Consider the following 24,167-nt stretch of genomic DNA (forward strand, 5'->3'; position numbering starts at 1 on the left):
ATGATGTGGTGTACACATTGTATGTGGGCTACACCTCGTACTTAAAATGCACAGTTCAAATTTCATTTTGCCCCCATTTTTCAAAACGGAAGCAGCGGAACGCCACGTTACTCAAGGTACGCTGCGTGTATGCATGTTAGTTTACATTAGTGGCCAGCAAGACACACATACACAGATAGTCCGAGGTTCCTGGGGCTGCTTAGGGGGTTGCTTATAACTTGCGGGATTTTATTCTGCAAGTAGGTAGCCGTGCTATGGGGATTAAGCTCTAGAGCCCTCTGGGTTCTTGGGGCTTTATCCCACCGCCCACTCTGCGCGAGAGCACATTTGGCACCTGGTCCATTGACCGCAAACCCGACAGCGAACCAGTTGAGCCGGTCGGTTATGGTTATTGATGGGCACGCACATTGCGTGCGTGCAGTTGGTCAGGAGGGGTACCGTAAATGGCCTCTTTTAACCGACAGATGGGATGGGGGCTGTAACAGCCTATCAATAACCAGCCTTTGCAATTAACGGCCGCCTTTTTGGCAAAAGGATATTGCACCTAAAGCTACTGTACTATCCGGGGGCCCAACCCTGAAGATTCGACTGCACAATTTGCAAACTAAAACCGCTCCGGGCCTCACGGCCCGTGACTGTGGGATAAGTGATCGGAGATAACCTTGATGGGAGCAAGCAATCCCGGGTAGTACGCAAATTTCAACACACTACTTTATGAAAAACTACTGCTACGTGCGGTGTACTTAGACATTGTCTAACGCGTCACGTTTTCGTGTTCGCAGAACTATGGTTCGGAGTAAGCGAAAGAGGACGCGCGAGGAACTCGAGGAGGCCCTGCGCGAGAACGAACGCATTAACGCGACACCCATGCAAGAGGAAAAGGATGCACGAAAACGACGTCAGACCAAGCGCAGGAAGAAACGCTACGACTTGAACAAAGAGCTGAAGGCCCTCAGCGTGCACCAAGACGAGACCAAAGTCACGGAAGCGACGGAAGTTCCAGCTGATCATATTGAAGAGCAGGAGGAAAAGACGGAAGAGTCCGACCCTGCGGTACATCAGCGCCGGTTTGCGGCCCAGATGGAGGCAGCGTATCAAGCGGGAGCTACCGAGGTGGCTTCATTGGCAGTGCTTTTAATACCTCCAGCTCCTGTTCAAGAAGCGATTCCGGTGTCAGCTGCGCAACGAGCTCGCGAAAGACGAGCTAACAGAACACTGTCTCAGACAGATCGCGAACGTTCCAGTGATGCACAAAGAGCTCGCACGAGACGAGCTAACATGTCTCTCTCGCAGCAGTACCGTGCGAGAAAGAAAGACGCTGAGCGCAAACGTGTCCGTAGGGCTCGAGTGCGCGGAGAAGAACATCAGGAGCGCCGCGAGCAAGACAGAGCCCGCCTTCAAGAAAGGCGTGCGGGTTTGAGCCAGGAAAACCGCGACCTCGAGCGGGAGGTAAACACACTATCACGCTCTGTCCATAGAGAGCTACTCAATGTGAACGAACGAGCTGCGATTCGAGAGACTGACAGGGAGCAGCACGCCGTGCACAGAGCGGAGCAGTCTGAACATGAGCAAGAAACCGAACGGGAGCTACATCGTCAGCAGGAAGCGAATCGGCGATATCGGATGACAGCGGAAGAACGCCAGCAAGAACTCGAGCGGGTGCGCACTCGACGCCAATGCGTCCGTCATGGCCACGCTCTTATTTCCCTCGCAGACTTCGACGCGTCCATGATAACGGGTGACCACGTGGTCAACGGGCGACACAAGCTCCCGGCTACAACAGTTTGTCCGATCTGCAATGCTTGGAAGTGGCCAGGCGAGTCTGCGATATCATGCTGTCTGGGAGGCAGGGTAAAGCTGCCTCCACCCCGCGCCACCTAAATGCTTCAGCTGTACGGAGATCCCGAGTTTCGCCGTCAAATCCGTGCCTACAACCAAGCCTTCGCGTTTACGTCGATTGGTGCTTCGTGCTCAAACCGATCGTTTCAAAATGTACATCAAGACGAGAGCGTTGCGGGTACACACGGGGTGTACACATATCGCATTCAAGGGGCTATGGACCACTACCTAGGGTCCCTCCTTCCCCACATAGACCGTCGGACAGGCGCGCGGGTAGCACCCAAGTTTGCGCAGATCTACATTGTGGATCCAGACATGCAACGCCGCGCGGAGCGACGTCTTGGTATATTCGCGGATCTGGATCGTGTTACACTACTAGACATCGAGAATATGATGGCAGAGCACAACCCATTAGCGCAACGGTTCCTCCACTTTGGGCAGCAGGTGCGTCAACACAGCACGGAGGCTCCAGTAGACTTGGTGTTCCGTCTGCACGACAATTCCTCGCGACCGAGGACGCATAACCGCCCCACTGTGTCTGAAGTGGCTGCGACTCTCATTGAGGATGGCAACCTGGCTCAGCCTCGGGATCTACTTCTCTTTACACGCGATCAAAGGCTGCTACGTTTGTATGAGACTCACGCCGATTACGATCCACTCCAATACCCGCTTCTCCTTCTATATGGAGAGAAGGGATGGACCTACACAGACGAGTTCGCGAATGGTGCTGAATATCGAAACAAGAAGGCGATGTCGCTTCGTGAACACGTAGCGTTCAGCCTTCATCAGAAAGTGCACAATTTGCAAACTAAAACCGCTCCGGGCCTCACGGCCCGTGACTGTGGGATAAGTGATCGGAGATAACCTTGATGGGAGCAAGCAATCCCGGGTAGTACGCAAATTTCAACACACTACTTTATGAAAAACTACTGCTACGTGCGGTGTACTTAGACATTGTCTAACGCGTCACGTTTTCGTGTTCGCAGAACTATGGTTCGGAGTAAGCGAAAGAGGACGCGCGAGGAACTCGAGGAGGCCCTGCGCGAGAACGAACGCATTAACGCGACACCCATGCAAGAGGAAAAGGATGCACGAAAACGACGTCAGACCAAGCGCAGGAAGAAACGCTACGACTTGAACAAAGAGCTGAAGGCCCTCAGCGTGCACCAAGACGAGACCAAAGTCACGGAAGCGACGGAAGTTCCAGCTGATCATATTGAAGAGCAGGAGGAAAAGACGGAAGAGTCCGACCCTGCGGTACATCAGCGCCGGTTTGCGGCCCAGATGGAGGCAGCGTATCAAGCGGGAGCTACCGAGGTGGCTTCATTGGCAGTGCTTTTAATACCTCCAGCTCCTGTTCAAGAAGCGATTCCGGTGTCAGCTGCGCAACGAGCTCGCGAAAGACGAGCTAACAGAACACTGTCTCAGACAGATCGCGAACATTCCAGTGATGCACAAAGAGCTCGCACGAGACGAGCTAACATGTCTCTCTCGCAGCAGTACCGTGCGAGAAAGAAAGACGCTGAGCGCAAACGTGTCCGTAGGGCTCGAGTGCGCGGAGAAGAACATCAGGAGCGCCGCGAGCAAGACAGAGCCCGCCTTCAAGAAAGGCGTGCGGGTTTGAGCCAGGAAAACCGCGACCTCGAGCGGGAGGTAAACACACTATCACGCTCTGTCCATAGAGAGCTACTCAATGTGAACGAACGAGCTGCGATTCGAGAGACTGACAGGGAGCAGCACGCCGTGCACAGAGCGGAGCAGTCTGAACATGAGCAAGAAACCGAACGGGAGCTACATCGTCAGCAGGAAGCGAATCGGCGATATCGGATGACAGCGGAAGAGCGCCAGCAAGAACTCGAGCGGGTGCGCACTCGACGCCAATGCGTCCGTCATGGCCACGCTCTTATTTCCCTCGCAGACTTCGACGCGTCCATGATAACGGGTGACCACGTGGTCAACGGGCGACACAAGCTCCCGGCTACAACAGTTTGTCCGATCTGCAATGCTTGGAAGTGGCCAGGCGAGTCTGCGATATCATGCTGTCTGGGAGGCAGGGTAAAGCTGCCTCCACCCCGCGCCACCTAAATGCTTCAGCTGTACGGAGATCCCGAGTTTCGCCGTCAAATCCGTGCCTACAACCAAGCCTTCGCGTTTGCGTCGATTGGTGCTTCGTGCTCAAACCGATCGTTTCAAAATGTACATCAAGACGAGAGCGTTGCGGGTACACACGGGGTGTACACATATCGCATTCAAGGGGCTATGGACCACTACCTAGGGTCCCTCCTTCCCCACATAGACCGTCGGACAGGCGCGCGGGTAGCACCCAAGTTTGCGCAGATCTACATTGTGGATCCAGACATGCAACGCCGCGCGGAGCGACGTCTTGGTATATTCGCGGATCTGGATCGTGTTACACTACTAGACATCGAGAAAATGATGGCAGAGCACAACCCATTAGCGCAACGGTTCCTCCACTTTGGGCAGCAGGTGCGTCAACACAGCACGGAGGCTCCAGTAGACTTGGTGTTCCGTCTGCACGACAATTCCTCGCGACCGAGGACGCATAACCGCCCCACTGTGTCTGAAGTGGCTGCGACTCTCATTGAGGATGGCAACCTGGCTCAGCCTCGGGATCTACTTCTCTTTACACGCGATCAAAGGCTGCTACGTTTGTATGAGACTCACGCCGATTACGATCCACTCCAATACCCGCTTCTCCTTCCATATGGAGAGAAGGGATGGACCTACACAGACGAGTTCGCGAATGGTGCTGAATATCGAAACAAGAAGGCGATGTCGCTTCGTGAACACGTAGCGTTCAGCCTTCATCAGAAAGTGCACAATTTGCAAACTAAAACCGCTCCGGGCCTCACGGCCCGTGACTGTGGGATAAGTGATCGGAGATAACCTTGATGGGAGCAAGCAATCCCGGGTAGTACGCAAATTTCAACACACTACTTTATGAAAAACTACTGCTACGTGCGGTGTACTTAGACATTGTCTAACGCGTCACGTTTTCGTGTTCGCAGAACTATGGTTCGGAATAAGCGAAAGAGGACGCGCGAGGAACTCGAGGAGGCCCTGCGCGAGAAAGAACGCATTAACGCGACACCCATGCAAGAGGAAAAGGATGCACGAAAACGACGTCAGACCAAGCGCAGGAAGAAACGCTACGACTTGAACAAAGAGCTGAAGGCCCTCAGCGTGCACCAAGACGAGACCAAAGTCACGGAAGCGACGGAAGTTCCAGCTGATCATATTGAAGAGCAGGAGGAAAAGACGGAAGAGTCCGACCCTGCGGTACATCAGCGCCGGTTTGCGGCCCAGATGGAGGCAGCGTATCAAGCGGGAGCTACCGAGGTGGCTTCATTGGCAGTGCTTTTAATACCTCCAGCTCCTGTTCAAGAAGCGATTCCGGTGTCAGCTGCGCAACGAGCTCGCGAAAGACGAGCTAACAGAACACTGTCTCAGACAGATCGCGAACGTTCCAGTGATGCACAAAGAGCTCGCACGAGACGAGCTAACATGTCTCTCTCGCAGCAGTACCGTGCGAGAAAGAAAGACGCTGAGCGCAAACGTGTCCGTAGGGCTCGAGTGCGCGGAGAAGAACTCCAGGAACGCCGCGAGCAAGACAGAGCCCGCCTTCAAGAAAGGCGTGCGGGTTTGAGCCAGGAAAACCGCGACCTCGAGCGGGAGGTAAACACACTATCACGCTCTGTCCATAGAGAGCTACTCAATGTGAACGAACGAGCTGCGATTCGAGAGACTGACAGGGAGCAGCACGCCGTGCACAGAGCGGAGCAGTCGGAACATGAGCAAGAAACCGAACGGGAGCTACATCGTCAACAGGAAGCGAATCGGCGATATCGGATGACAGCGGAAGAACGCCAGCAAGAACTCGAGCGGGTGCGCACTCGACGCCAATGCGTCCATCATGGCCACGCTCTTATTTCCCTCGCAGACTTCGACGCGTCCATGATACCGGGTGATCACGTGGTCAACGGGCGACACAAGCTCCCGGCTACAACCGTTTGTCCGATCTGCAATGCTTGGAAGTGGCCAGGCGAGTCTGCGATATCATGCTGTCTGGGAGGCAGGGTAAAGCTGCCTCCACCCCACGCCACCTAAATGCTTCAGCTGTACGGAGATCCCGAGTTTCGCCGTCAAATCCGTGCCTACAACCAAGCCTTCGCGTTTACGTCGATTGGTGCTTCGTGCTCAAACCGATCGTTTCAAAATGTACATCAAGACGAGAGCGTTGCGGGTACACACGGGGTGTACACATATCGCATTCAAGGGGCTATGGACCACTACCTAGGGTCCCTCCTTCCCCACATAGACCGTCGGACAGGCGCGCGGGTAGCACCCAAGTTTGCGCAGATCTACATTGTGGATCCAGACATGCAACGCCGCGCGGAGCGACGTCTTGGTATATTCGCGGATCTGGATCGTGTTACACTACTAGACATCGAGAAAATGATGGCAGAGCACAACCCATTAGCGCAACGGTTCCTCCACTTTGGGCAGCAGGTGCGTCAACACAGCACGGAGGCTCCAGTAGACTTGGTGTTCCGTCTGCACGACAATTCCTCGCGACCGAGGACGCATAACCGCCCCACTGTGTCTGAAGTGGCTGCGACTCTCATTGAGGATGGCAACCTGGCTCAGCCTCGGGATCTACTTCTCTTTACACGCGATCAAAGGCTGCTACGTTTGTATGAGACTCACGCCGATTACGATCCACTCCAATACCCGCTTCTCCTTCCATATGGAGAGAAGGGATGGACCTACACAGACGAGTTCGCGAATGGTGCTGAATATCGAAACAAGAAGGCGATGTCGCTTCGTGAACACGTAGCGTTCCGCCTTCATCAGAAAGTGCACAATTTACAAACTAAAACCGCTCCGGGCCTCACGGCCCGTGACTGTGGGATAAGTGATCGGAGATAACCTTGATGGGAGCAAGCAATCCCGGGTAGTACGCAAATTTCAACACACTACTTTATGAAAAACTACTGCTACGTGCGGTGTACTTAGACATTGTCTAACGCGTCACGTTTTCGTGTTCGCAGAACTATGGTTCGGAGTAAGCGAAAGAGGACGCGCGAGGAACTCGAGGAGGCCCTGCGCGAGAACGAACGCATTAACGCGACACCCATGCAAGAGGAAAAGGATGCACGAAAACGACGTCAGACCAAGCGCAGGAAGAAACGCTACGACTTGAACAAAGAGCTGAAGGCCCTCAGCGTGCACCAAGACGAGACCAAAGTCACGGAAGCGACGGAAGTTCCAGCTAATCATATTGAAGAGCAGGAGGAAAAGACGGAAGAGTCCGACCCTGCGGTACATCAGCGCCGGTTTGCGGCCCAGATGGAGGCAGCGTATCAAGCGGGAGCTACCGAGGTGGCTTCATTGGCAGTGCTTTTAATACCTCCAGCTCCTGTTCAAGAAGCGATTCCGGTGTCAGCTGCGCAACGAGCTCGCGAAAGACGAGCTAACAGAACACTGGCTCAGACAGATCGCAAACGTTCCAGTGATGCACAAAGAGCTCGCACGAGACGAGCTAACATGTCTCTCTCGCAGCAGTACCGTGCGAGAAAGAAAGACGCTGAGCGCAAACGTGTCCGTAGGGCTCGAGTGCGCGGAGAAGAACTCCAGGAACGCCGCGAGCAAGACAGAGCCCGCCTTCAAGAAAGGCGTGCGGGTTTGAGCCAGGAAAACCGCGACCTCGAGCGGGAGGTAAACACACTATCACGCTCTGTCCATAGAGAGCTACTCAATGTGAACGAACGAGCTGCGATTCGAGAGACTGACAGGGAGCAGCACGCCGTGCACAGAGCGGAGCAGTCGGAACATGAGCAAGAAACCGAACGGGAGCTACATCGTCAACAGGAAGCGAATCGGCGATATCGGATGACAGCGGAAGAACGCCAGCAAGAACTCGAGCGGGTGCGCACTCGACGCCAATGCGTCCATCATGGCCACGCTCTTATTTCCCTCGCAGACTTCGACGCGTCCATGATACCGGGTGATCACGTGGTCAACGGGCGACACAAGCTCCCGGCTACAACCGTTTGTCCGATCTGCAATGCTTGGAAGTGGCCAGGCGAGTCTGCGATATCATTCTGTCTGGGAGGCAGGGTAAAGCTGCCTCCACTGCACCCCGCGCCACCAAAACTGCTTCAGCTGTACGGAGATCCCGAGTTTCGCCGTCAAATCCGTGCCTACAACCAAGCTTTCGCGTTTACGCCGATTGGTGCTTCGTGCTCAAACCGATCGTTTCAAAATGTACATCAAGACGAGAGCGTTGCGGGTACACACGGGGTGTACACATATCGCATTCAAGGGGCTATGGGCCACTACCTAGGGTCCCTCCTTCCCCACATAGACCGTCGGACAGACGCGCGGGTAGCACCCAAGTTTGCGCAGATCTACATTGTGGATCCAGACATGCAACGCCGCGCGGAGCGACGTCTTGGTATATTCGCGGATCTGGATCGTGTTACACTACTAGACATCGAGAAAATGATGGCAGAGCACAACCCATTAGCGCAACGGTTCCTCCACTTTGGGCAGCAGGTGCGTCAACACAACACGGAGGCTCCAGTAGACTTGGTGTTCCGTCTGCACGACAATTCCTCGCGACCGAGGACGCATAACCGCCCCACTGTGTCTGAAGTGGCTGCGACTCTCATTGAGGATGGCAACCTGGCTCAGCCTCGGGATCTACTTCTCTTTACACGCGATCAAAGGCTGCTACGTTTGTATGAGACTCACGCCGATTACGATCCACTCCAATACCCGCTTCTCCTTCCATACGGAGAGAAGGGATGGACCTACACAGACGAGTTCGCGAATGGTGCTGAATATCGAAACAAGAAGGCGATGTCGCTTCGTGAACACGTAGCGTTCCGCCTTCATCAGAAAGTGCACAATTTGCAAACTAAAACCGCTCCGGGCCTCACGGCCCGTGACTGTGGGATAAGTATCGGAGATAACCTTGATGGGAGCAAGCAATCCTGGGTAGTACGCAAATTTCAACACACTACTCTATGAAAACCTACTGCTACGTGCGGTGTACTTAGACATTGTCTAACGCGTCACGTTTTCGTGTTCGCAGAACTATGGGTCGGAGTAAGCGAAAGAGGACGCGCGAGGAACTCGAGGAGGCCCTGCGCGAGAACGAACGAATCAACGCGACACCCATGCAAGAGGAAAAGGATGCACGAAAACGACGTCAGACCAAGCGCAGGAAGTGAACGCTACGACTTGAACAAAGAGCTGAAGGCCCTCAGCGTGCACCAAGACGAGACCAAAGTCACGGAAGCGACGGAAGTTCCAGCTGATCATATTGAAGAGCAGGAGGAAAAGACGGAAGAGTCCGACCCTGCGGTACATCAGCGCCGGTTTGCGGCCCAGATGGAGGCAGCGTATCAAGCGGGAGCTACCGAGGTGGCTTCATTGGCAGTGCTTTTAATACCTCCAGCTCCTGTTCAAGAAGCGATTCCGGTGTCAGCTGCGCAACGAGCTCGCGAAAGACGAGCTAACAGAACACTGGCTCAGACAGATCGCGAACATTCCAGTGATGCACAAAGAGCTCGCACGAGACGAGCTAACATGTCTCTCTCGCAGCAGTACCGTGCGAGAAAGAAAGACGCTGAGCGCAAACGTGTCCGTAGGGCTCGAGTGCGCGGAGAAGAACATCAGGAGCGCCGCGAGCAAGACAGAGCCCGCCTTCAAGAAAGGCGTGCGGGTTTGAGCCAGGAAAACCGCGACCTCGAGCGGGAGGTAAACACACTATCACGCTCTGTCCATAGAGAGCTACTCAATGTGAACGAACGAGCTGCGATTCGAGAGACTGACAGGGAGCAGCACGCCGGGCACAGAGCGGAGCAGTCTGAACATGAGCAAGAAACCGAACGGGAGCTACATCGTCAACAGGAAGCGAATCGGCGATATCGGATGACAGCGGAAGAACGCCAGCAAGAACTCGAGCGGGTGCGCACTCGACGCCAATGCGTCCGTCATGGCCACGCTCTTATTTCCCTCGCAGACTTCGACGCGTCCATGATACCGGGTGATCACGTGGTCAACGGGCGACACAAGCTCCCGGCTACAACAGTTTGTCCGATCTGCAATGCTTGGAAGTGGCCAGGCGAGTCTGCGATATCATGCTGTCTGGGAGGCAGGGTAAAGCTGCCTCCACTGCACCCCGCGCCACCAAAACTGCTTCAGCTGTACGGAGATCCCGCGTTTCGCCGTCAAATCCGTGCCTACAACCAAGCCTTCGCATTTGCGTCGATTGGTGCTTCGTGCTCAAACCGATCGTTTCAAAATGTACATCAAGACGAGAGCGTTGCGGGTACACACGGGGTGTACACATATCGCATTCAAGGGGCTATGGACCACTACCTAGGGTCCCTCCTTCCCCACATAGACCGTCGGACAGGTGCGCGGGTAGCACCCAAGTTTGCGTAGATCTACATTGTGGATCCAGACATGCAACGCCGCGCGGAGCGACGTCTTGGTATATTCGCGGATCTGGATCGTGTTACACTACTAGACATCGAGAAAATGATGGCAGAGCACAACCCATTAGCGCAACGGTTCCTCCACTTTGGGCAGCAGGTGCGTCAACACAACACGGAGGCTCCAGTAAACTTGGTGTTCCGTCTGCACGACAATTCCTCGCGACCGAGGACGCATAACCGCCCCACTGTGTCTGAAGTGGCTGCGACTCTCATTGAGGATGGCAACCTGGCTCAGCCTCGGGATCTACTTCTCTTTACACGCGATCAAAGGCTGCTACGTTTGTATGAGACTCACGCCGATTACGATCCACTCCAATACCCGCTTCTCCTTCCATATGGAGAGAAGGGATGGACCTACACAGACGAGTTCGCGAATGGTGCTGAATATCGAAACAAGAAGGCGATGTCGCTTCGTGAACACGTAGCGTTCCGCCTTCATTAGAAAGTGGATGATCAGTCCGCTCTTCACCAAGGTGGACGTTTTTTTCAGCAGTGGTGTGTAGATCAGCGTGCAAATTGTGAGCAAGAACAGCTTCGCTGGGTTGCCGACAATCAGAAAACACTACGCGCCGATCAATACAGGGGTGTGTTCAAGACGCTTTGCTCAACGAAGATACTTGGGCTCTGGCGGAAGGAGAAGTACTGCTGTCGGAATACGACCGGGCCCAGAACAGATTGGTGCACCCGGATCGGGACGAAGGCAACAGAGAACGACCAACCCACTTTCTTAATCAGGTTGGCAAGCGTATCATACTACCGGCTTCGCACCTGGGTAGCCCGCGGTCCATGTACAAGTCGTATGAAGATTCGATGGCAATTGTACGCGAGTATGGACGGCCCGACGTCTTCCTCACTGAAACGTGCAACCCTAAGTGGGACGAGATTCTTGAAGCGATACCTTCCGAGACCCAGACAGCTCAAGATCGACCAGACATCGTGGCTCGCGTGTGGCAGCAGAAACTGCAAGCGATGCTTGACGATTTAAACCAAGGCGTTCTGGGGCGAGTGCGCGCGCGGATTTACGTTGTCGAGTTTCAAAAACGAGAGCTCCCCCACGCTCACGTACGGATTATTTTGGCTGACGAAGACAAACCTCGAACCCGCGAGATCGTAGACAAGATGGTATGCGTTGAGATCCCAGATAAGGATACAAACCCTCAGCTGTATGAGACGGTCATATTATGCATGCTCCATGGTCCATGCGGGCCTGCAAACCCTTCCTGCGCGTGTATGAAGGACGGCAAGTGCACCAAAGGATATCCGAAGCCCTTAGCAGAAGTTACACAAGCCAATGCCAACGGATATCCAGTGTACAGACGACGTCGACGGCAAGAAGGTGTTCTAAAGTTCAAAGGCAGAGAATACGACAATGCTACGATCAACCAGTGGGTTGTACCGTACAACCCGTACTTATCCCAGAAGTACAACTGCCACATCAATGTGGAAGTGTGCACGGATATTACTGCGGTTAAATACCTGTACAAGTATTTGTACAAAGGACCCGACACGGCTATACTCACTGTGGAAGAAGTCCGAGAAGGGCAGAAGAGTGCGCGTCGAGAACCAAATGAGATTCTACGTTTCTTGAGCGCCCGGTACATTTCTCCGGTGGAAGCTTGCATGCACCTGCTCGATTTCACAATTCAGGGGAAAACCCATGCGGTGACACAGCTAACGGTTCATCTCGAGTCAGGCCAGACAATTTGCTTTCGCGAGACGGAAAACCCGGAGGCGGTTTTGGAACGTGGAAGTCACACGATGCTGACCAGATTCTTTGAGTTGTGTGCGAGTGAAGAGCCTCAGAATCATATTGCCAGGACAATGTTGTATCAGGATATCCCCAAAGAGTTCTGCTGGAAAGCGCCGGAGAAAGGGCAACCGAAAAGGTGGGTTCGCCGGAAACAGTATCAAGCTGCTGTTGGTCGCATGATTCACGTGTCTCCTCGAGATATGGAGCGGTTCTACCTTCGGCTACTGCTCTGGCAGCGTAGAGGTTTAACGTCGTTTGAAGACTTGAGAACCGTTAACGGGATTGTCTGCCCAACATTCCAAATTGCGGCGCGGAAGGCTGGCTACTTAGAGAATGACAACGAGTGGGTTTCGTGTTTGAGGGAAGCGGCTGAGTTCCAAATGCCGTATCAACTACGCCAGCTCTTCGTCACCATTTTGGTGTATTCAGCTCCAGCAAATGTTGGTGTTCTATGGGATCGGTTTTTCGCGGATCTTTCCCAAGACTTCGCACGCAAACATCAGGCTTTGATGGACCCCTTTAAGTCGGCGTTGGTCGAATTTGAAACGCTGATGAGCATTCATCAACTACTTCAAGCGAGTGGATATGCGGTAGCTGACTTCGACGAGCTTCCTCAGTTGGGGTCGTTCCCAACATTGATTCGTGAAGCGCTTCGCCAAAACGGATTACTACGACGTGAGCTCACTGGATACGATGCGTCAGCTTTGGAGGCAATTGTAAGCACAGAAGATCAGCTAAACGAAAGTCAGCGGGTGGTTTACGACCAGATTATTGAAGCGGTTGAATGCCCGGAGGAAGGCAAGAAACTATTTTTTGTGGATGGCCCGGGTGGTACTGGAAAATCTACACTGCTTCGAAACATACTAGCCAAAGTCAGACTCTCGGGGAAAATCGCCATCGCTGTGGCGTCTAGCGGTATTGGCTCGCTCTTACTTATGGGTGGTAGGACAGCGCATTCTACATTCAAGATCCCTTTGAAATTGAACGAGAGCTCGACGTGCGGTATCAGGAAGAACTCCCATATTCAGGAGCTGATCAAGCATGCAAATTTGATTATTTGGGACGAAGCACCTATGGCCCATCGCCACGCATTCGAGGCAGTAGACAGAACACTGCGGGACATACTTGATAACGATACCGAGCCTTTTGGGGGGAAAGTGTTTGTACTTTCGGGAGATTTCCGTCAGATTCTTCCGGTCGTTAAGAATGGAACACCCGTCGAGACAATTGACGCTTGCCTCAAGTCGTCTAGGCTGTGGCCCCAATTCCAGACGTTCCAGCTTACGGAAAACATGCGAGTGCGCACAGCTGATACTGCAGACACTGCTGAGGAAATGGCTGCGTTCTCCGAGTTCCTGCTGCAAGTCGGGGAGGGAAGGCATGATGTAACTCCTTCCCTAGGAAGCGATTACATGAAGATCCCGCGCGATATGCTGATTGAAAATCCTCCTGTGCCAGAGGACGAGGACCAGGAAATTCGTCCGGGCGTTATTCCAAGAGGCATGGATCGGATCATCGACGAGATGTATGGCGAGATTAATAACCCCGAGGTTGCTACCGACGAGTATTTCGCTAACCGAACGATCCTCACGACCACGAACGCAATCGTGCACCGCATCAATGAAGTGGTGACCGATCGATTAACTGGACAGGCGCGGGAATACATGTCTTCCGACTCTGTTCAAGACGACGGTGACGGCAATTTCTTCGAGCAGGAGGTACTCCACTCGATGAATATTAGTGGAATGTCTCCCCACAAGCTGACTCTCAAGGTAGGAATGCCTATCATGATGATGCGGAACTTAAAACCAGATCTAGGGTTGTGCAACGGAGCACGGCTTCGAATCGTGGCCCTTAAGCCACATGTCATCCACGCCACAATCATGACAGGTGAGCGACAAGGGCAACATGTTTTGATTCCCCGCATTGTTTTCATCAGTGATGGAGACATTCGAAGCTTTCCATTTCAATTGAGACGCAAGCAGTTTCCTGTCCAACCGGCCTTTGCTATGACGATTAACAAGGCGCAAGGACAAACGGTGCAGTACTTGGGGCTGTATCTTGCTACGCCTTACTTCTCCCACGGGCAGCTGTACGTTGCGATGTCGCGAGTTACTTCAAGATCAAGATTCAAGGCGCTGGTCGAGGACCCAAGGCTGGAGGAGGAGGATGGGGTCTATGCCCAGAACATTGTCTACAGGCAGATCTTTGGTTGAGAGTAGGAATGTTCAATTTCATATGCATTTAATACATCACGTTTACATAAATCATGTTTACGCCGGAGCGTAGCGAAGGCGGGAACCCATTTCTCCTTGGACTAAAACCTGCCACCTCCGCCGCGTAGCGGCGGCGAACGGCTAGTCTTACCCCCCCTAGTGGAGTCTGACGTGTGTCTGTTCGTACGTCCGTCCGTAACGGGCTAGGGTTCTAAAATGTAACGCTAATACGCGCGTTCTACTGGCTGCCGAGCGCAGCGAAGGCGGCCTCGATTCGCTCAAGAGCTGTCGAGCGCAGCGAAGGCATTGGCTAAAATCGGTATTGTTTTTTTTACACACTTTATGTGGACTACACATCGTACTTAAATGCGCCGCTTAAGTTTCATTTTGCTCTCATTTTCAGCTGCGGTATGCAAGGCCACGCAAAGGGCGCTGCCTGTGTACGCGTTAGTTAGCATACTTAAAAGGCGCCGATAAGCACACACGTACTATATCGCCGTAGGAGCTGCTGAAAAAAGTGTAGGCTTTGGTGACTTATATTTCGGCCTCAATCGAAACTTTAGTACTTATTGGATATAGAATGATGTTTTAGGCTTCGTAGTACTGCTGTACTAATTTAACTTACAATAATTTTTTTCTTAGTACTACTATCAAGGCATTTCATATTTTTGCTTGCGGTCATTTGTAGTAGTAGTACACATAATAATTATATCAGCGTTTAATAATAAATAACAGTTGTATTAATATAATTAATAATGTGAAAACTTTAAAATATGACTATTGTAGCTTACACCCCTGCACCCCACACTGCACCCGGTAAAAAGTACCATCTTCTTTTGTAGTAGTGTTATTGTGCAAACTTTCCAACATATATATGTAGCGTACAGAAAAATGGGAACAGCGTTTGTGATTAAGTTAGCGCGGAGGCACGTGACTAAGCAAGAACACGAAAACGAAGTAACACCGACCCACACTATGTACACGATGGGATAGAAGAGCAACATGAAGCACGGAAGGGTGGACGGTGACAGAAGACTTAGCTGATGCAAACCACAAAGTTGTATGGGTAGCGTGACAGGCGGAAGAGCACACAGCCATGAAAAGGACAGAAGGACAAGAATATGACGGGAGCGTACGGGCCACGGAAAGGAACTAATTATGTAGACACACCAGCATGCTAAAAAGGGTGGCTACGGAAGAGTACGCACGCTCGAAGCACGTAGCGGTAAGAGTGCCCTGACAGCAACTCTCCCATAGCACCACGGTAGAACACGGAGCACAGTCGCCCAACCAAGCATGAAGCCGCGGTATACCATGAACGAAAGATCATCCTAGCATTGGAGAATGATATTAAGGTAGAATTGGAGCTCACCGAGTCCCGGAGTATGATACTACGGAAGCTAACAGCCTCACGGACGACAGACCAGCCGCGACACCACAAGCTAGCACGATAGCATGGGCTGTGCCACTAAGCCGTGGGCGAACGCAGCCGCAGAGCTATAGACGTAAAATCACCGTGCCGCGGAGAACGATACCAGTGTTGAACCTGAGCTTACCGAGCCACGGAGGACAGTACTACATTAGAACTAGATTGCACGAACGGCGGGTCAGCCACGAAATAAACGGGGAGGTGGGCGCTTGGGGTGACCACGACTGCACACTGTGGAGCACGTTGCCATTGTAGAACACGATAACACGGACAACGCAGATACACTACGTGAGCACAACACCATAAACAGCATTACCACACCGTGATTGCACGATAGCGTGATACCGCAGTCGATGGAACCTCACCTGGAGAGCACGATACACGGGCGACGAAACAACACGACTGCATGAAGTCACCAAACTACGGAATAGCACACTTCGGCTAGAGCACCGGCGATGGGAGGCTAACGGCCACGAAATAGTATGTACCATGAAACCAGTGCAACCCATATAAACGTTTGAGAACAGAGAAAAGTTAGCATTTACGTAAAGGCCGTACTAAAGCGCATGAACCCACAAGAGAGAGGACATAACCGCTGAGCAGCGTGGGCCATGGGTGAGCAGGAACCACGAAGCCGGGAAGAGCACGAAAGAGCATGGGTCATTAAAGAAAACAACACCCAACCTGTAGTACGGGGTAACGGAAACGTTCCAAAACACGATATTATACGGGGCCGAATGAGACTACGGAAAGGCAAGTGGTTAAATACACGATGCCAAGATCTACGGGGTGAACCACGTTCTCAAAACACGCGACACTAAGAAGCACTTATAGCTTTCAGTGAGTTTTGTGAGAGAAGTTAGCAATTTTTAGTTACTTACAAGCTCAAATAGGCAGTACAAGAGAGTAAGAAGTGCAACCTGGATAGATCATTACTGTCCTTTGGATTGATGCGGGCTAAGTTTCACAGCGCCTCAGAACGGCCCATGATATCGAGCACGACGCCAAGCTAAATATATTCAATATCGTTTGTAGACATGCTATTTGAAGTGCTGGTGATTCTTGTGTTGGGCACATACTCGCCGTTAATGCCAGCACGACACGGCAAGCATGTGCCCGAGTCAACACGGACTGTATGATGCTCTCTAGGTAAACCTATCAAACCTCATGAAAATAGCGATGACTGACGAATGTCACGCCAGTACTTATGTAGTAGCCAACAATAATAAAGAAACTGTGTCAAGATCACCAGAATGATCATTTTTAAGCATGGAAAGTGTGATGCTAGGGGCTCAGTATTTTGTAGAAATAATTGCACGGCTTACCAGCATTTTGTAGCGACTGGTCTAAATTAAACCCAGAATTATGAAATTCATAAAGTACATAGGATTTCATATCTTTTGAAATAAATATCCCGCCGAAGCGAAGCGGAGGCGGCAAGTAGAGCTAAACCTAAACTACCGCCGCTACGCGGCGGCGCTCGGCTAGTTTTTTATGATTGTAGTTATTATCCGGAACGATGTGATTTTTCTTGAGAAGCCCCAGACCATAGCCAAGATATTTTGACCCTGGGTGGGTTTCTCTGTACACAAACCGACGATATTATGAGCATACGTGAGCTTTGCAAGTGTTTCCCGTCTCAGCGCATCAAGATCAATTCGTACGGCGAGTCGCGTTCGTCTCTTGGTATGGCGGGAGTTCTGCAATAAGCAATGGTGTAAGTCCATTAACTAGACAGCCCAATGTTGAATAACTCTCACCGATTCTTTGCCTTGGCAGGCGTCGTCGTCGCTGTACAGTGGAAACAATCGCGGCTTACGATAGGCGTCGGATCGAGTGGCGGTATTGCTGTAGCATGGGCATGAGGAAGTGAGCCAGCCGAGTGTACAGGTTTCAAGCAAGAGGCTGGCTGCATATTTGAAATGCTGGCTGTGCTGGCGTGCGCTCGATTCCAAATTTGATCTCGTCGATATCTCCGAACAGCGCGATCATGTAGCCCAACAGGCTTCATCAAAGGCACTGGACGAGGACGGAGACTTGCAAGTCCATTCGCGGGATTGTCGATGTCTATTGCGAGCCCTCGCTACTTCGACATTCCAAATTTGCAACACCGGAAATTATTAGCGAAGCTGCTGTGAAGACCGCTTTATCGAGGTTACCGTTAGTGCTGCTTCCTTGGAGCTTGCGTCTACAACGACTCTTGTTAGAACGCTCTACCTCTCCATTTTTCGGTAAGAGTTGATCTGAGTACCTCGTGCCAATTGCGTAAGGCGGAATTGCGAAGCGTGGAGATCCATCATGACTTGTTCGTATCTCTCGATCCACATGCGGACCTCGCGATCTTTGACAGATAACTTACTGGGATAATTTCAGACGAGTTAGGACAAACTCACGTTCGAGTTGGGTGTTCGCACCGTTTGCAGTCCAGCAACTTGAGCTGCGTGCTCTCAAGATCCTGATGAGTGATGAGAAAGTCTTGCTCAGCTTTCTGCAGATATGCGGCGACGTTATCAAGACACCGGCAGTTTCAGTAGATCACGAATTTAGTAGATCAAACCTGTAGCAGCTTGGCACTACACTTCGCTGTGGCACGTAGGCCAACCAGCTCCGCATCTTTGTGAGCGATTTCTACGTTCACCTGGTTGATACCTTGTGTAGTGGCAGACTAGCAAGCCCGCATACATTGGAACTCTACCAAGACCTACACAAATGCAATCACAAACACAAATTTAAAAGCGAAATGTGTTAAAATATATGTCGAATTTGTGATATGTCTGCTATCATACCAAAATCAACACTTTTAACGTTATGGGTACATGTACGCGGGCCATTCACCTTTTTGATGGCTAGGGCCCAGCGACTTGTGCTAGCGAGCGAGCACCGGAATGCGCGTTTAAAGAAGCAGGTGATGTTGATTCTACGGCTGCGTTGTATGTACTCTTTTGATCGTAATGTTCTAACAGTTGCAGCGCTAATTGATCCTGCTAAATCGCCCTGGCACACGTTGTATGCTAGTCGAGATCGTGGGAGCTTTATATCAGTTGTCTCCCTTGATCATGAGGCATTTGATTGCTTGCTACAGGTGTTTAGCGTGCATTACGTAGTTAAAAGCGGCGTGGGCAAGCCAGGGCGGCCCCCAAAGTTCATTTCTAAGCACGCTGTGTTAGCTTGTATATTGCACTTCTATACAGCAGCCATAGAGAACAAGACGCTGTGCGAACTTTTTGGTGTCCCTCAAGCTACCCTATCTCGAGTCCTAGCTAATGCAGAGGCCGCGCTGTGTGCGAGTCGGAAGGTTCTGCCCGACGCCAGCATTCGCTTCCCCTCTAAGGAGTAACAAGTGGAGTGGGCAAGGCTCACGCAAGCTAGAGAGCCACTAATCCAAGGAATTTGGGGGTTCGTCGATGGCAAGAATTATCGCGTGCAAGAACCTACAAATGCGGACCTTCCGAACGCTCACTACAATGGTACGTACAATGTATATCTATTTGCAAACTGGTGCTAATATTCAGTCTTTTATACTGGCAGGTTGGCTACACAGTACTTTGGTGACCGGTACTCTCTGCTATGGTGTCGACGGAACCTTGGTATGGGGCCGTCATAATTGCCCAGGCTCCTGGAATGACGGCGAAACGAGCCGGCAGCTGCAAGCAAAGCTATCAAACCCTGCGTTTACCGTTCCTGGAACTGGTGTCGCTGCTGACTCTGCTTTTCCTGTAGCTAATGAGGCAGTTGGGAAGATCATTATCCCACTAAAGGACGGCGACCTGGAGCGTGCGTCGCCCGAATGCCACTTGGCTTTAATGGCTCTACACAAAGCCATTACATCACTTCGCCAAGCTGCTGAATGGGGAATGGGGTCGGCTTCAAAATGCTATCGCCGGCTTCTACTTCCGCTTCCATACAATGCAGACAAAAGCCAAATCCGTCTGGACAACATTTACAGGCTTTATAACTTTCGCGTGCGCCGTACTGGCATTAGTCAGATTCGTTCAGTCTTTCAATAAAAAAAAAACTTGCTCGGCTTCAGTTTGCATCTCTATTCGCTGTAGCGTAATTCTGTGTAGTCAAATCTACTTCTTACCAATTACAGCAGCAAGCATAGTCATGAGCATTTCGTGACGTTGCGATTCGCGTTCGGCACGCTCGGTCTCACGAATCTCTCGTGCCTCTTGAGCACGAAGTCGCTCAGCTTCACGTTTTTCTTCACGGGCCTCCTTTTCCTGACGATATTGAAGTTCGCGTTGATGGGCACGCTCTTCCATGGCAAAGAGCATCTGCGGCAGCTCCGTGTTTGGCTGCGTAAGCTGCTGTAGCATGCCGTCAATTTTCAGACGTGTCTTTGCTGTATGTGACATAGTCACGTTCTCGTCACGCTGTCGTTTCAACGTCTTACTCATTTGCGCTAATTCCACTGGTGTTTTGCCGGTGCGTGCGGAAGCTTTGAGATCTACCACATGCCAATTGTATTATCAATTAGTAAAAACAAGAAATCCACCAAAACATTAAATCATCATGTGCTTAATTACCTTGTCCAGTACTCGATTTAGGCTTCGCAGTCGGTTCACTTAGAGAGGCGTCAGAGCCCGCGCTAGCTCCATCTTCTTGCTCGTCGAATGTTTCCTCAACATTCCCACCAATCTCACCTGCATCGATGCCGAAGTAGGGGTTCATACTGCCTCCTCCGGAAATGGCTGCTGTTAGGCACGAATCAGATGCGAGATTGTGGGTCTCGGTGGCAAGCGGCTCCGATGAAATGGTTTCTTGTTCGTCATCATCTAGCTGCAACACACTGCACTTGCCCTCGATTTCTCTAAAGACATGCTTCGCTCGTCGAATCTCTGGGGGACACGACGGATCCCCTACATAGCAAAGTATACGTATAAAGATGAATGATGGTATTACAGCACACACAGGCCTCACTCACCTGTTGGCTTTTTAGCATTCTTCAACGCGTAGAACTTGCGACGTAACGACTCTGAGTCGCGCTGCGGCCACTCAGCAGGCAGGTTCCGATTGTATGCGTAGTGGACATCATCCCATTGAGCCGATCCGAGAGGGAGAATCTGCTCGACGAGAGATAAGAGGCCTGCAATAGTGAAAGCAGCGTTAAAATCAATCATGAGATCCTATTTGTGACGCATTACGTACGTTCAACCTGAGGCGTAGTGAAGCCCCGTCCTCTTCCAGCAGTACGGCGGCTCATTGTGTGAGCTGTTGTGTCCCAAAGCAAAACTAGAAGTGGGCTTGACTGGATACCGATAGCTGTACCAGAAATGAGGTACGAACGATTTTGCGTCGACACATTTTGTGGAGACGAGAAAAACGCCTCAGCATTTTACTACCGATTTGTGACAACAAATACGTCACGGCTTTGTCAGACGCAAAAATCGAGTTTGTGTAGGTTTTGGTAGAGCTCCATTGTCATGAGATACCTTTTTATAACTATTTTCTTAAGTACGAGCCCAGCGTACTTGTAGGCTACTACTACATATATTAATAGTAGTACTAGTAATCAGGTGTCAGCTACCGGTATTTAACAGTATACCAGTACAACAGAAATTCGCGCTTTTGTGACTGTACCATCAGGAATGTATCACTTTCCGTAGGAATCATTATTCCATTACAAGGGGACTGTCGCCTTTGTCGTCAATCAGCGTGAAGCTCTGGAATTTTTTATACAAAACTTGTGTCTAATGTCGATGCTGGACTCTTAAACATATTTTTTTTCAGATAGATCGACCAGTGTGGACCTTAATATTTTCTGTCTTAGTTAATATTCAATACCCTAGTTTCAAGACTTTCAAAGTGCAATGAAATGCCTTTTGTGGGTGCGCTCTTGTTGCAGTCGAGGTAAAGTGCCCTTTAAAGCACTTTAGCATGTCAGATACGCGCCAAATTTCTCACAGCGAATACCAGTACTTAAAAAAAAGTACACCAATACCTCCATGGGTTTCTGCACGCCGTGCTCTTCTTGTGGTTCTCGAGGATTTAATCCAGTGCATCGAGCCATGATCCGTGTGTACCAAACCTAATTACTGAAGATTTTCTGAGAGCATGTGATATTTTTCTTTGACTCGCAGTATTCTACGAAACGAGCATTTCCAATTCATTTAGATCGATGCCCCTACCAGAATCTAATAATGGCGTTAGTATCGCGGCCACCGTCCCACCTAGAAAAGCTAGGCTCACTTCTATTTCTTGGCCTCTTGCAGCTTCAAAAAGAGTTGATACTCTCTACTTAACTCCTTGAATTGACTATTGTTCTCCACCCCAAGCAGTTTTTCAACGTACCAATTCGGTCGCTTTGCTTTGACCCAAATTCGAATTCTTGCCTCCATCTCTGCTGGAGATGGGCTGGGGGTGATATTTGTGAGCTTGTCGCTCTTCTTGACACGCTGGAAATATTGATCGTCAAACTCGGTCGCATATCGCAGGTACATCCTGTACTCAGCATTATTCATGAGTTGCTTGGCAGGGATTGCATTCAACCCCAGCTCTGACCTGGCCCCCTGTGGTGGGACCTAATCGTATAGCCACTTCTTTACCTGGCGTGTTTCTAAGTTGTCCACAGCCATGGGACGTCTTGAGTTAATTTTAAACTCCTCGTAGTACTTGTATTTCGGATTCTTCTTCAGCTCAGTTCCTTTCAGTCCAAGCGCCTCCTTGACATAGTCTTTCGACTTCCCCATTTTTGTCCAGTAATACACTTGCGCCCGCCTGATGAGTGAGGATATATCTCTATCCTCGGTGTCAAGGTCATTGTATCCCAAATTAAGTCTTCGCAGCAGTTTTCCATCGTTGTAGCGAATGGTTGGTGTGATTTTGATAGCCGCTAGCTTGGAAACCTCCGCAGATGCAAGAGCATCGATGCTAATAGCAGCGACTGCGAGAAGCGTGAGCAGCACGACGTGGTAGAAGTGCATGGTCGAACGCGTGAAGTTTAGAAAATTGCGATTTTTCTGGAGACTTGCAATCGAGCCAGCAGTTTGAGAAGTGAAATAAAAACCTATGGAGCAGGCTCAGGAGTCCATTGCACGAGACTCAATTTCGCAATCGGGTGCAGTAAACATTATGTACAAATAATGCTGAAACTTAAAATACTGAGCTCCTTTTTTAGATAAATTCTAATAAAATTTACCTAATGTCAGCAGTAAATAAAATATTTAATCATTCTAAGCTTCTCAAAAACGGTTTTAAATCCAAACTGCACCATGTCTCCAACTTTTCCCACCCAGTTTGAAAATGTCCCGTCCTTGTGGGGTTATTGGTAGACACACTTGACACGATGAAGAACCACTTTTGTCGCTTCCGCACGACGCGGAAGAATGCAAGTGGAGTAGCTGTAGCGCCGTGTCTTGAACGCACGGTTCGAAGCTGCCTCCACCTCGCCCTGAACGTACAGGGCGTACGCCGTATCATCGTGAAGGCCCACCACCGATAATTGACTCGGTGGGTGATGCGCGCTGGATTGTGGAGCGTATCGTTGACCACGAAGAGCGCCACAGCTCGACCGCTCAACGAAACGACGGGATCTGCTGAAACGAGGAAGCGTGGATCTTGGGACTAAAGAAGTATCTGATGCTATGCGACCGCTGTGCGAAGGCAGCAATTTATCGGATCACAATAAGCTCAAAATGAGCGCAACCCGTGTTGCGTTGAAAGAGAAGGCCGTCGCCGTCATTTGCTTCCTCCCTATCAAGCTTCTATCTTTTTATTCATGGAGAAGTGGGAGCAGTGGCGGCTGGATGACGAACTTGTAGCCATCACGCGGCTACTGTGGATGAATCACGATTTGGTGCATGTCAAGCGAGATATAGCTTACATCCTGGCGGCATGCTGTGGCCACTTCCGAATCCCTGGACTGTTGTGGTGATCGTAGCTTTCCTTTCTCTTATTGGATACAAGCTACGTGCAGTCTGCCTGTGAGGCGGCATATTCATTTTTCTCCTTCTTTCTATCGATCACATGACAACCACGAAGTTGATCGCACTTAGAGCACCCATTTTTGAGCGGATCCTCAAAGCACAAAACGAGGAAGCGTGGATATTGGGACTAAAGAAGTATCTGATGCTATAAAATAGTTTGCACCTCTCGTACATGTAAAAACTCAAAACGGTCTCGAGTGTATCTCGGAAAGTAGCTCAGAGCTATACATGTGTACAGTAAAGAGACAGTCCGGGAAAGAGGAAACGTTTAACTGTAAGCACACGAGCGATTACGGTGTGGAGTAAGCTCAGAAGTCATGCTCGTAAACATTATGGATAGCTCCGGATAATATGCCAAGTTTCCAACTTGAATTCTAATAAAACTTACCTAATGTCAGCAGTAAATAAAAAATTTCATCATTCTAAGCTTCTCGAAACGGTTTTAAATCTAATTAGTCGCTTTTCTCTGTCTGC

At 50.8% G+C, this 24,167-nt stretch overlaps 2 protein-coding genes across 2 annotated transcripts; one reads left to right on the forward strand and one right to left on the reverse strand.

Annotated features, from left to right (window-relative positions):
- Positions 1–18,607: 18,607 nt before the first annotated feature.
- Positions 18,608–19,102, forward strand: PITG_15939 (uncharacterized protein; the record flags this gene model as incomplete). Its single annotated transcript, XM_002898112.1, has 1 exon — positions 18,608–19,102. The coding sequence occupies one exon, from the start codon at positions 18,608–18,610 to the stop codon at positions 19,100–19,102; it is 495 nt and encodes a 164-aa protein (XP_002898158.1).
- A 3,187-nt stretch (positions 19,103–22,289) lies between these two features.
- PITG_15940 (secreted RxLR effector peptide protein, putative) lies at positions 22,290–22,691 on the reverse strand (the record flags this gene model as incomplete). The annotated part of the gene is made up of 1 exon (XM_002898113.1): positions 22,290–22,691. One exon carries the CDS (start codon positions 22,689–22,691, stop codon positions 22,290–22,292), a length of 402 nt encoding a protein of 133 aa, XP_002898159.1.
- Positions 22,692–24,167: the final 1,476 nt, after the last annotated feature.

This window comes from Phytophthora infestans, genomic scaffold (genome assembly GCF_000142945.1).
Source record: "Phytophthora infestans T30-4 supercont1.39 genomic scaffold, whole genome shotgun sequence".
In the NCBI taxonomy this organism is placed as follows: domain Eukaryota; phylum Oomycota; class Peronosporomycetes; order Peronosporales; family Peronosporaceae; genus Phytophthora; species Phytophthora infestans.